This window comes from Eucalyptus grandis, chromosome 1, assembly GCF_016545825.1.
Source record: "Eucalyptus grandis isolate ANBG69807.140 chromosome 1, ASM1654582v1, whole genome shotgun sequence".
NCBI lineage: Eukaryota > Viridiplantae > Streptophyta > Magnoliopsida > Myrtales > Myrtaceae > Eucalyptus > Eucalyptus grandis.
Genome location: NC_052612.1, coordinates 18,356,725 through 18,370,198, shown reverse-complemented (window position 1 = coordinate 18,370,198; position 13,474 = coordinate 18,356,725). Strand labels below are relative to the sequence as shown.

Here is a 13,474-nt window from a genome sequence, read left to right as displayed (position 1 = left end):
AATGCAAGTTCTTTCAAAATTTTAGTCAAGTATCGATTAGATTACACCTGTCAAGGAGGTGGTCGATGGTGAGGTACAGTTTGTAAAGTGGGGAGGTTCTGATCACGGTCGCACCAGTCTTGTTGAGCAGAGGGTTTTGATGTACAATGCTCGGTTGTGGTCTTTGCTTTCAAACTTTTCACATTTGTAACTTCTAATTAGGTGTCGAAAACAACAATTCGGATATTACCGCTGGGGATGTACATGATTTCCTTGGCCGTGGAATGGTGATTACCTATAAACATAGTGCTGTAATCTTGTGGAACATCATAAAATGGAAGCCCCATCCAAAAAGCATCAATCTTTTGGTGTGGTTTGGCTTCAAAGGTAGATTTCTATGATAAAAAAGTTTTGATTTCGGTTGAAAAATGAAGCTGTTTTGTTCTTTTCCATTTGTCTATTGCGAGTTTACCTATACTGAAATCAAGACATTGCAGGATAAAGTCTGTTGGCTCATCTGACTATGATATGATAATGGCGTGACGCATTGTATCCCACCGGAAAGAACTTCAAAATGCAAGAGGCTGCAATCTTGTATCTTGATTGGACTAGTATCAGGTTGGGGGACCACCTGAGAAGATTCATCAAGTTAGCCTTGTTCACGCATGCTCTATTTTGAGGTTTGAAGCATTGTTCGTTTTTTTTCTATTGATGTCTAGAGATTTGGTATGCTTTGTATCTATGTGTCAATATGCTAAATTTTATTTGTAGAGGCCTTTCAAGTGTTCTATAGAGGATTGCCCTGCCAGTTATAGGAGAAAAGGCCTTTTTTTTTTTTTATCGGAAGAGAAAATACCATTTGGCTTGTCAGTTTCTTCAGCATAAAGGCAAGATTTTCAGCTGTCCTGTTGATGGCTACAATAAGTCCTTTGCATATCAAGGGAACATGAAGAGGCACTTGAATGAAATTCATAATGATGAGGAACCATTGACATTTGGTGAATGTAAGAGTCTGAAGTAGCATGTTTGTCCGGAGGTTGGGTGTGGAAAGGTTTTCAAGTTTGCATCGAGGTTGCAAAAGCATGAGGATTCTCATGGTGAGTCACTTAATTATGAAGGTGTCTTGGTGAAGCCGAATGATATCTATGAACCGTTTAACATGCTATTCGATAATAACGTCATTTCAACTGCTGCAATCATACTAGAGACTGTGGAGGCTTTCTGTTGTGAGTGCATGAAATACTTCAGCAATGTTGATTATCTGAAGGACCCCATGCGGTCAGCTCACAAATTAGTCAATTGCAACATATGTGGGACTAAGCAGTTGAGGAAGAATATCCAACGGCATCTCTGCACGCATGAGAAGAAAATTAGGCTGATTCAGAAGCATTCAGATTTGATGTTGAGGGTTGTCTTCGCATTTTTTCAACAGTAAGATACAGTCACCTACTAAATAGATTCTGGCTGGTTATGGATTATAATCTTTTGGAACTTTGAAGCGTGAGCTCATTTATTGTGTGCCTGATGTGTGTACATTAGCTGAATATTTTCTTGTTGAGAGAAATCAAATTTACGTCAGCATGTGAAGGCTGTTCATCTTGAGGTGAGGCCATTTGTTTGCGGCCATAAAAATTGTGGCAAGAAGTTTGCATATAAGCACGTGAGAGACCATCACGAGAAAACCGGTTGCCATGTTTACACTCCAGTGAGCCCCATTCTCTCGTTCTCCCAAATATTGAAATTCAATTTTACTGCTGCTGAAATCCGGCTTTTTACTACATGAGAGTTGGATGATTCTCATTCCTAGCGATTTGGCTCCTTGGGTTAAGGGTGATTTTGAGGAGTTAGATGAGCAATTTCGATCTAGGCCCAAAGCGGAAGAAATAGGAAATGTCCGATCGAGCTCCTACTGCGAAAAAGAGTTACTCTACTCAACGAACTAGATTTCCTTTTGGATTAGTGGCTAGAGTCTCTCGGCAGCACTCGGCAGCAGCTGAGTATTATGTATAGGAGCTGTGGTTTTTGGCTTTATAGGCTGAGCAAAGGTGACAAATTCACTCATCATCCTCCTGTCACCTGTTTGTAGTTAGTAGATAGAGCTTGCTATTGTTTTGTGCATGGACATAAGAGAGCGAGTTAATAATCCTTAGCAAAAGATGCTTGTGATGGGCTATTGTCAGCTGTAAATCATGCAATATAATAGTAAAATTCAACTGAACCATTGGTGTCATACTAATCTGTCACTGTTCACTTGATCAATTTCTATTGTTGAACAGTTAAAAGTCCTGGCTGATATTTTCCTTCCCAAGATTGTTGAAGGCTTGGAAGTCGGATTTGTACTCTCCTGTCTGGTAACTTTTAAAAGAAAAGTAATAATTGTTTATAAAAATAATTTCTCTTGAGCACATAAAATTTCTTACTTCTAATTTAAATGTCAAGCTAAATCCCAAGAAAGATAATGTACGCATTTCCAGGGGATAAAAATGACCTCACCAAATGTCCCAAAAATATGACAGAGTAACTCAAGGGACGAAAGTGACCATCATTATCTTTTTCCCATAGCGGATGATGGTAGCGCTTAAATTTGTTCTTAAAATTAATAAAAAATAACAAATTAAAAACTAAAGTGTTTTTGGCCAAAATATGTTGGAAAGTAAACCAGAGTTTTAAAGGATGAAAAAACTATTAAGTGCCAATGAAAATATTGAAAATGGTTGAATTATAGAATCATCTTCCTCAAATCATTGCCTAAGATCGTCTCTTGAAGAGTCGTTCGTGAGAGTCGCCCAAACACCAATTATGAGCCCAGTGATGGTTACTGCCTGGAATCTGGTCTAGATCGAGGTTGGACGACCCCAACCAATGGACTGGATTGGGTCCTATGGCCGCAACCATGGATGTCCATGAGTTGTTCGTGCAGAGCTTCAATGGATGTGAGCTCTATCCCAGAGAGCTCTGCAGCCACCCTGAGCTTCAGGCTTGTGCCATAGGAGTTCTCACGGCCACGAGCAATACCTCGACTGAGAGAGAGAGAGAGAGACAGGCAGGCAGGCAGACAGAGTGTGTGCAACGAGGGGAATGGGCTTGTTTCGTATTGATGTGGTGGAATGTCGCCTTTGGCGAAACCCTTGTCTATGCTATGGTTTGGCAAGGTACTTGTGGCCTAGCCCTACCCTACGCTATAAAGCACACCTTTTTCATAAGCATTGCCGATGGTGTTCCGTATTTTGATTCACGAAAAGCCAAACTTGTCCAAAAACTTTTCCTCTTTGTAGCCCAGAAAACAAGAGAAAATTGCAAAGTAACTATCACAGACAATGCCCTGTAAAGTAGCACAAAAGGAAAATGTCATCGCAGCTTGTAATATTGTTTGAAATTCAAGATGCATATGTTTTAAGATAAATTCAAGATTTGAAAAGTACTTTTTGAAAAATTATTGGTTATATCACTTAGAAAAGTTAATCAACAGAAAATGTTTTCATGATCGATAGCAACCATGCCTAACTATTTTCGTTTGTAATGGAAATATATTTTATTCATTCATTTTTGTAAGCAACACAAAAGATTATTTCTCGAAAAATTGTATTCTAAATTTTGTGTTTTCTATGGAACAAATGCAACTTTAAATTCATTCCTTTGCTTTTCGAGCTTGCGACTACCCCTCCAAGAGGATACTTGCTACATTGAGACAACGGAAGGGCGGCTGTTTTCTTGCTTCTTGACGATGATGAGTCATTTATAATCACAAACAAGTGTTTAACCTTATGTCTAGTATGATATCCTGAATTTCGACCCCGTCCCGAATATATGAAATTGGCATTTCGTCGATGCGCCTATGGTCATTTTTCTTTGAGTTGGCCACTCAGAGTTAATTGATCTATCAGGTGACGCCATTAAGAGATATAAACGCGACCGACTTGAGAATTCGATCGGAAATCGACTGCTAGATCGTGATAATCGGCAAGGGTCAATACGACACTGGTATGAGTGATTAGTGATAAAAAAAAATATAGGTTGATTCGATGGAAAGATGTAATTAAATTGTGGGTGATTCCACATGATTGCGAAATTCGCGTCGAACGACACTAACCCGGTTTTCTGTCGATTTTGTAGCCGGTACCCGTAATTGAAAGCTTGAGATTTTTACGACAACTGAAAGTCGCCTATGAGTCGGAGATGCACAACATGGATCGAAAATTATTGACCATGGGTCAAACGCACTAAAATCCCTAAAAGCTACCCGGTAGGTTAGGTTGCGCTAAAATTGCGTCCGATCGATTTTAACCACAAAATTGAATTTGGTTTTGGGATTCGGATGTTCGAACATATCACGATTCATTTTTAGGACGTCGTCTCATCTTTCAGAGAATTTTTCGTTGAGTCCGAATTTTACGGAAAAATCAATTTCGGACAATTCGGAAAAATAAGTGAAATTTGGATGGGAGAAGTAATGGCCTATTTTGCTGCCCAAAAATCCTTTATTTTGGGAAATTATGCTCAAGAAGATAATTGGGGAACAAATAGGATGAACATGGAGACTTTTGGGGCATGCTCAATCATGAATTATGATATTTATTTTTTACTTTCTCTCCCTCCCCCTTTCTTCTTCATGCGACCAACAGCCCAATGAGACCAACTTCGCTTATGTTTCCACTTCTTCTTCCTCTCTTCCTCTTCCTCCATTGTTGCAATTGAGTGTCTGCCTTCTTCATCACCGCCCGCTCGCCCCCATCCGCATCCCTAGCCCGCACGCCCACCGGCCGTCTCGCTAGTCCAGCCGCGACGCCGGCTCCTTCGCGAGCCCATCCCCGAGCTCGCCGCCAGCTTGCGTGACCAGCCACTCACCCCGTCGTCGGTCCTCGAGTCCGCTACTCTAGCCGCCCGCCCTGTCCAGCTCTGTTCAGCCTCAGCTCGGTCCAACCCCCAAAACCGAGCCTGACTAGCCCATCGATCCAGTCTCTTCAGCCTTTGATCAAAACCGAAGTTGAAGTTGGGCCATGAGCCTTCCAAGGCTTTTTCAACCTCGGCTTGGCCTCTTTTGGTATCGCCGTAGACCCAAGTCTTGGTCACCATCACGTCGCCGCCGCCATGAACTGTTAGTTCGTTAAACCGGTGAGTTAGCATTCTAATATTTGATTAGGAGCTAATTACACTTGGGGGGAGATTACTTTAAGTTTAATTAGGTTTAAGGTTAAATTAGTTAGTTTAAGTATTTAGTTGGTTAATTTAGTTAGATAATTAGGTGGTTAGATAGATTAGTTAGTAGCCTAATTAGATTAAGGTGATTATCCTCGCTAGATTAGATAATTAGTTCAATTAAGTTGGTTAGATTAGCTTATGTAGATTAATTAAGGGTTTAATTTAAATAATTTATAATTTATTTCATTAATTTGTAATTTATTTAATTAATTATTAGTTAGCATAAATTATATCGGGATAGTCGGTTGTCAGAATTTTACACTGATCATCGTGGTTGTGTTGATTTGTGAAATTGATTGCTAATTTATGCAATTGGGTGCTTGGTGATGATTTTCAATTATTATTTCAAAAATATGAATTTTTGATATTTAATTAGAGAAATATCGGGTGTCAGGTTTTTACCCCAAAAATATTTTATGTACTATATAAAATCATGGAATTTTGAAAAGAGAGAGTATCACGTTTTATGATTCGATTTGACTGTGTGACCATGCACAATTATTTTACCGGGTGTTTTTAATATGAAGAAAATTGGCCGAGTTCATTATTTGAAATGGAAGTATTTGAGTGCAAAGCACGATATTCTTGACCGAGATGGATGTGCGTGTGATCGCTATCAGAACCTATCACCCGATGAAAGTCGGGGAGAAGATGTTCCTTTATGGAATGCCCTTGTCAATGGATGCCGGTCACAGTGGAGGCTGGACCGTTGCTCATTCGGGAATGCCGTCTAGATGTAGACGTTGTCATGCCCAATGAAGCGGGATGATGCCCGGTTATGCTGGATGACCGCCGATTGTTGAGTTGGTCCTAGCCATTGGGTCGTAAATAATTAGGATACGCTTGAGTGATTGATATAGCCACGTCTGATTATGGGACGAAATTGTGTGGCATGGAATGGGACGTGTCATAACGATTTGACCTTATAATCGAGACCCCTGTGATTGATTGATATATGAATTGAAGTGTTCCAATTATTGAATACATTCACTGTATGCATATGATATATGAGATGTACTAATGTGTAGGGAGGTGCTGAGGTGAGGTAAGTTCTATATGGTGCAAGTTTAGGCTACCTTTAGATGAATTCTCGTCCTAATCGAGATTTAGAGTGTGGACTTGCTGAGATTTATTCTCACCCTGTCGTGGTTTAAATATTTTCGGGTCTCTAGTGTGGAGGACCCGGAGCCGGAGGTTGAAGGGTCCGTAGTGTAGGTGGCTTAGTAGTTTTTTTTTTTTTTTGGAGAGAGACTGGCGTGTATAAACTCCGTGGGTTGAACCTGATATGTTTATAAAGCGTGTTTTGTGAAAATTGATTGTCCTGCTTTTTTATCCCATGTTTGTTGTTGTCCGGGTATATGTTTAAATTTCGCTTCCGCATATGCATAAAATAAAATAAAAAGGGTCAACGACGCGTCTTCGGAATGTCGCAATTCTATCGACCATTAAGGGATGTTCGCGCGTTCGAGGTTCGGGGCGTGACATCTAGTCCAAATAGAATAATTTTCCTTTCAATAGTAAATTTGTAATACCATTCATGAAATTTCAAATAATGGTGTATATTGATGATATTTGCAACAATATTGTGAATTATAATTGTCAATGTTCTAGTTATATATTTACCACTTAAACTAAATCTCATAACGGTAAATGGTTTTCTAATATTGAGTTTGTGGATTGTAAGATTGTTATTTAATTGGTGACTTAACAATTGTGCACCCACTCGTAAAATATAAAAGTTAGCGTCAATCAACTATTAGATTTGTGGACGATAAAATTGTTATTTCATTGGCAACATATATTTACGCATTTGTAAAATCTAAAAAAGAAAGTGGAAATATAATATTGAGTTTGTTGATGGTAAATTGTCATTCCATTGCTAATTACACATGAGCTAATCAATAGATTATCGATAGCTTTTTACTTACCATCGGTATTTTGAATTTATTATCAACATTACATAATTACAGTCCATGGAAATTTTTTTGTTTTATTCGTCAACATAATTTTATAAATCGCCGGAAGGACAATTTTGCATTCCTAGTCGAGTCAAATGAAAACAACTAGTCATTATGCTTGATTGTAGTTAGTAGGTTCTATGTTTTTCCTCTCCATAATTTTCTAAGAAGGTGTGTACCCACTGTGTACCGGCCACCAAACTGGACCAAAGGCCTTCCCAGCTTTTTCTCAGAAGGTGCATGAAAATTTTCGGTTTGAAAATTCCAATTCCAAAAGGTTTTCAAATTCCTGCTCAGTTCACGGGTTTGAAGTTGGATCTGGTTGATTGCATTTTATAAATTGCTGAATCAGGGAGCTCACTTAAACGACAATTTAGCATTCTCTAGCTATTGCGTGAAGTTTTGTCATTATGTTTTATTGGAGTAAGTTCAATTATTTTTCCTTTCATAATTGTCTACTATTGGAAAATCCGTCAATTAAAAACATTCCTTATGTTTGGATAAAATAAAAATTCGTTACGCATGTGCTCGTTCTATTCATGAGCAAAATTTTATAAATCACCAAATTGGGGACCTCACTTAAATGACGATTTTGCATTCTCTAGTCAAGTCAACTGAAAGCTATTGCACATCGTTGGTCGTCATGCTTTATTGGAATAAGTTCAATTGTTTTTCTCCGTTACTATCTATTGTCGGAAAGTCCTTCAATCAGAAAAGTTCTTCAACTTCCGACAAAATAAAGATTCTTCACACATGTGCCCACCAAATTGTACCAAAGGTGTTATCTTCCCAGCTCTTACTCTTAGAAAGTGCATGGAAATTTTGGGTTTGGAAATTTCAATCCCGAAAGGTTTTCGAATTCCAACCCATTTCATGGGCTTAAGGTTGGACCTAGTTTGACTGGTTCACTGCATCGTTGGTTCGACTAGTGATTACTGTCACTTTCAAGTCAACTGTCATGCTGTATGAAAAATATGGTTTGCTAATTTCGATTGGCTGCAATAACATTTTGTAAGTTTTCTAAAAATATCAAATCCCAGCGTTAATATGATGCTCTTCGCCTGTCATGGACTAGTTCCATGTGGCAGCACAACAAATAAAATGAAAGTTTTAAGCAATCTAGCCAATTACGAATAGTGGCTGAAGTGATATCAAAAAATGAAACCAAGGATGTTACAAATTTTATTGGTCTAAGATGATTTTTCTAATTATGTTTTTGAAACTGAGTTGTTGAGGTTGGTTAATTCTTGGAATGATAAAATATGTAAGCAGCAAAGAAGGCTTTAATGACGGTAAAAACAAAGAGAACGTAAGTAGAAGTAGCAGCTGGACCAAGGGTTGCCAAAGTACTCCCGCTCGGTTCCGTCCATTTCATGTGCCAATTGTTGCAGTGGTATATGGCCACTTGCCTAAATTACTCGGTCATGTAGCTGGAGCCAATATCGAACCTGACATCCTTAAGGAAATCATTGAAGAATTTCACAACCTCATGAGGATCGCGTCAGTGGAGACGAGCTCAGAATGGTAACAGTAGCAATGCACCGCTGCTCGAAATCCCAACATATTCCTTACATATTTCAAAAGCCGAAACGTAGCTCTGAATCATGAGACAGGATAATTAGAGAAACTGTTCGACAATCAATCGTAAATTTGATAGGCGCAATAAGGGCTTGACTTTGTTTGAAAGGAGAAAAATCAGACATATGTGTGAGAATGCAAACGTAATGACCAAGAAATGCAGATCACCTTTGTTTTACTGGTGATCTCCTTGGATTGATGTCTTCATTTTCCTTGATTTGTGAAGATCAGTCCAAATGTAACAGGAAAACTGAGTCCGAGAGCTCCATCTTTGATTTCCTTATTTTCCCAATAGTGAACATTAAACAGAAAATCGGGTCCTGATTAAGGGAACTTGTACCGTAGAAAGTGGGAAATGATGTCCAGGGGAAAGAGATGCTCTTGTTAATCTGTTCTCTTGGCTTTTCTTCATCAACAGTCAAAAACAACCGCAGGCCGCCACTGGCTCAATCAAGTGGTTTGGTAAATTTGCAGTCATAAGTCAATTACACTTTAGATAGTGGCGCACACGGACTAAAAAGTCAATGATCCGATGTGATAAGAATTAAGCCAAACACAGCTCCATTGAAATCCCATACAAGCAGGTCCGTGTTCATCTGCCTTCCAATAAGAATTCACTCACAAACTCTGTAAAATTGCATCCAAGTTTGCACTCAATGAGAACCTCGCAGTTGCTGTGCCTTCTCTTGCCATTCATATGCACCAATTTCTTTGGAATTTATTTGGTATTGGCTTCTAGTCCATGTCTCAGCGATCAAGAATTTTTGCTGGTCGAGTTGAAAAATAGCCTCATCTTCAATGCATCCCGGTCTTCCAAGCTGGTCACGTGGAATCAGAACACTCGCCCTTGGAATGGTGTGATGTGCGACATGGATGGAAAGGTCATCGGTCTAGACTTGAGCTTCGAATCAATCTCTTGCAATATTAACAGTTCGTTGAGTCTCTTTAGACTAAAGTATCTTCAAACGCTAAACTTGGCTTTCAACAACTTCAAATCCTCTGCAATTCCGCCTGGCTTCTAAAATCTACGTGGCCTGGTTTATCTGAACTTGTCCAATGCTGGATTCTCAGGGCAGATTCCAATAGAGTTAACACGCTTGAGGAAGTTAAGTATTCTTGATCTTTCTCTTCTTTATTTTCCTGGACTTGATACACTAAAGCTCAAGAATCCCAATTTGAAGACCTTGACTGGAAACCTGACGGAGCTAATACAGTTACATCTTGATGGTGTAGACCTGTCTTCCGAGGGGAATGAGTGGTGCGATGCATTGTCCTCTTCAGTGCAAAAACTTGAGGTGCTGAGCATGTCTAACTGCTTTCTCTCTGGTCCTGTTGACTCTTCCCTCGTGAATCTCCATCATTTGTCATTCATTCAACTCAATGGCAACAACCTCTCAGCCACAGTTCCCGAGTTCCTCGCCAGACTCCCCAATCTAACCACTCTGCATATGAGTTATTGTGGGTTGTATGGAGAGCTTCCTCATAAAATTTTTCAGCTGCAGACGCTTCAGACCCTTGACCTATCATTGAACCAACTTCTTCAGGGTACTTTGCCCGATTTTCCGGAGGATAGTTCTCTTGAGACTCTAGTCCTAAGTGACACAAATATTTCAGGGAGGCTTCCAGATTCAATTGGTAATCCAAGAAAGTTGTCGAGATTAGAATTGTTTAATTGCAGATTGAGTGGATTGATCCCTAGCTCAATAGAGAACCTGTCACGGCTGACTTATTTGGACTTGTCTTTAAATAATCTTACCGGTTCAGTACCTTCGTTCGGTATGTCCAAGAATCTGAGACAGATTCTTCTATCCCACAATGCTTTAACAGGAGAGATTAAGTCCACCCCATGGGAAGAACTTCTAAGCCTTGTGAATCTAGATCTACGGAACAACTCCCTGGAGGGCACCATACCCCCGTCTCTCTTTATACTTCCTTCGGTCAAGACCATAAAAATGTCCAACAATCAGTTTTCTGGTGATCTGAGTGGGTCTCTAAATGTCACTTGCTGTCAATTAAACGTGCTTGATCTGAGCACCAACAATTTAGAGGGGCCCATACCAGCTTATGTTTTTGAACTTCGAGGACTTAAGTACCTCTCACTTTCTTCTAATAATTTTAGTGGCTCATTGCACATTGATGTGTTTCAGCGGCTCAAGAACCTCACATATCTCGATCTTTCCCACAATCGTTTGTCAATTAATGCTACTTCTTCCACTTCTGCTCTGTTCGGTTTCCCTACTCTATACACTTTAAAACTGGCTTCCTGTAAGCTGAGTTCGTTACCTGAATTCTTAAAAAATCTACCCACATTAGGCCATCTAGACCTCTCTGACAATCAAATTCAAGGAGAGATACCGAAATGGATATGGGAGGGAGACTATATTTCTTATGTCAATCTTTCCTTCAATTTCTTCGAGAAATTAGGAGAACCTTTACCTAATCTTCCTTCCAGTCTCTCTGTTATTGACCTCCACAGAAACAAGCTCCAGGGGAAAACGTTACCTCTGCCCCCGAATGGTGCCTCTCTGGATTTCTCGAGTAACAATTTCAGTTCAGTTCTTCCAAATGATATTGGAAAACACCTGGCTTTAACAATTTTCTTCTCTCTCTCGAACAATTATTTCCATGGCCCTGTCCCAGAATCAATTTGTGAAGCTTGGTTTCTCGAGGTACTTGACCTTTCCAACAACCATTTGATGGGAACCATCCCTCAGTGCTTAAAGTTGGAGACTCTCAAGGTGTTGAACTTGAGGAATAACAACTTGACTGGAGGAATTCCGTACACATTCCCAGGCACATGCCTTTTGAGAACTTTGGATGTTAATGGTAATCTCTTGACAGGAAAGCTTCCAATTTCTTTGGCAAATTGTTCGATGTTAGAGGTGCTAGACGTTGGAAACAATTGGATTAAGGATGTATTCCCGTGCCAATTGAAGAACATATCTACCCTGAGAATTCTGGTTCTGCATTCCAACAAATTCTACGGGCAAATTGGTTGTCCAGTCACTAATGGCACATGGAAGATGCTTCAAATTGTTGACCTAGCTTTCAACGATTTCAGCGGTATGCTTCCTGAAGATCTCTTGACGTCTTGGGAGGTCATGAAGGTCAATTCGCACTTTGACCATCTTCAATATCCGTTTCTTGAGTTGAGCAAGCTCTATTATCAGGACACCGTTAGTGTTACTTTCAAAGGTCTGCAGCTTGAACTAGTGAAGATCCTAACTGTTTTCACCTTGATCGACTTCTCGAGCAATAGATTGGAGGGTCCAATACCAGAAGCGTTGGGAGATCTTCGAGCACTCTATTTTCTCAACCTGTCGCACAATGTGCTTTCAGGTCATATCCCTCCCTCATTAGGAAAAATACAGCAACTTGAGTCCCTAGACTTGTCACAGAACTTCCTCAATGGGACAATTCCAGTACAGCTTTCAGATCTGAACTTCCTTTCAGTCCTGAACCTCTCCTATAATCAACTTGTCGGAATGATCCCAGCAAGGAAACAGTTTCTCACATTTTCAGAAGGTTCGTTTAAAGGTAACGGAGGACTATGTGGGTTTCCACTTGACAAAAGTTGCCCAACAACTACCAATCCTGAAGAAGCAGATGCTGTTCCTACTCAAAGGTCCAAACAACGCAAGGGCAATGGCTGGATTGACATGAAGCCGTTTTACATGAGCATGCCACTCGGATTTGTTATTGGCTTCTGGGTCTTTTGCGGGTCCCTAATATATATCCAGCCATGGAGGCATGCGTATTATCAGTTTTGGGATGACTTGCTGTTCAGACTTTCGCAATGTTATCATGTTCACTGAACTTTGGTCGTTATGCTTGATTGAAGTAAGATCATAGTTTTTTGTCTCCATGATTGTCAATCATAAACTGTCAAAGGTCTACGAAGCAGAACTGAGGATGTGCATCTGGTAGAAGATGATTGGACTCAAGGTATTCAAGACCTGTATGTCTAGTGCTAGTAAAGCCCTTCGATAAAGAAAATTCTTCAAGCTTGTACGACATAAAATTTCTTCAAATATGTACTGTGCCAAACCGGACTAAGGGTGCCCTCTTCCCAGCTCTAACAAGGTGCACGGATTTCACATGTTTGGCATGTGCAATTGGAGCAGGGGTGAGTCGGGTGACCCGTTGACTTCATCAATGATCTGATTACTGATTGCTGCTGCTTTCAAGTCAACAATCATGTCGTATAAGAAATATAGTCTGCTAATCTCAATCAGCGGTGCAGGCATTTAGTTCAGTTCTCTTCATCGTACCTTAAATTATGTCTTGGATTAGTTTCATGTGGTGGCACATGGTCGAGAAAACAAATTAAGAGTAGCAGCCAAAGCGCTATCACGAAATGAAACCAGTACGTCACCAATTTCATTAGTCTCATAAGATGTCCCTAAATATGTTTCCGAAACTGAGTTGCTGAGGTTGGCTCATTGGGACGATAATTCACGTAAATGGCTAAAAAGGCCAAAATGACGGTAGGAACTAAGAGAATGAAAGCAGCGGCAGCCGAGATGGAGGACCAAGGGCTGCCAAAGTACGCACACTTGATCCCTGTCCATCGCGGGTGCCATTTGCTCATGCAACTATGGAACCTGACATCCATATCGAGATCATTGAAGAATCTTGCAACCTCCTGATCAAGTCCCAGGATAATACTTCACCGAGACTAGTAGACTGTATCCCTGGGCATTAACGCTAGCGTCGTGCTCGCAATGCTAGCACCGCTGATAAATATTTGAACTACGGAA

The 13,474-nt window shown here is 40.1% G+C and overlaps 1 protein-coding gene and 1 pseudogene across 1 annotated transcript; both read left to right on the top strand.

The window, feature by feature from the left end:
• The first annotated feature begins 925 nt into the window (after positions 1-925).
• LOC104424002 lies at positions 926-2,209 on the top strand (annotated as a pseudogene).
• A 663-nt stretch (positions 2,210-2,872) lies between these two features.
• Positions 2,873-12,529, top strand: LOC104453022 (receptor-like protein 47). Its single transcript, XM_039317450.1, has 2 exons — positions 2,873-3,131; positions 9,786-12,529. The coding sequence occupies exons 1-2, from the start codon at positions 2,873-2,875 to the stop codon at positions 12,527-12,529; spliced, it is 3,003 nt and encodes a 1,000-aa protein (XP_039173384.1).
• Positions 12,530-13,474: the final 945 nt, after the last annotated feature.

What these genes read in the sequence shown, in the direction of transcription:
- LOC104453022 (XM_039317450.1), top strand. Translation starts at nt 2,873, where the DNA reads ATGGATGTCCATGAGTTGTTCGTGCAGAGCTTCAATGGATGTGAGCTC. An exon ending in CTATGCTATGGTTTGGCAAG is followed by an intron (nt 3,132 to 9,785) that starts GTACTTGTGGCC and finishes CTGGATTCTCAG; the next exon opens with GGCAGATTCCAATAGAGTTA.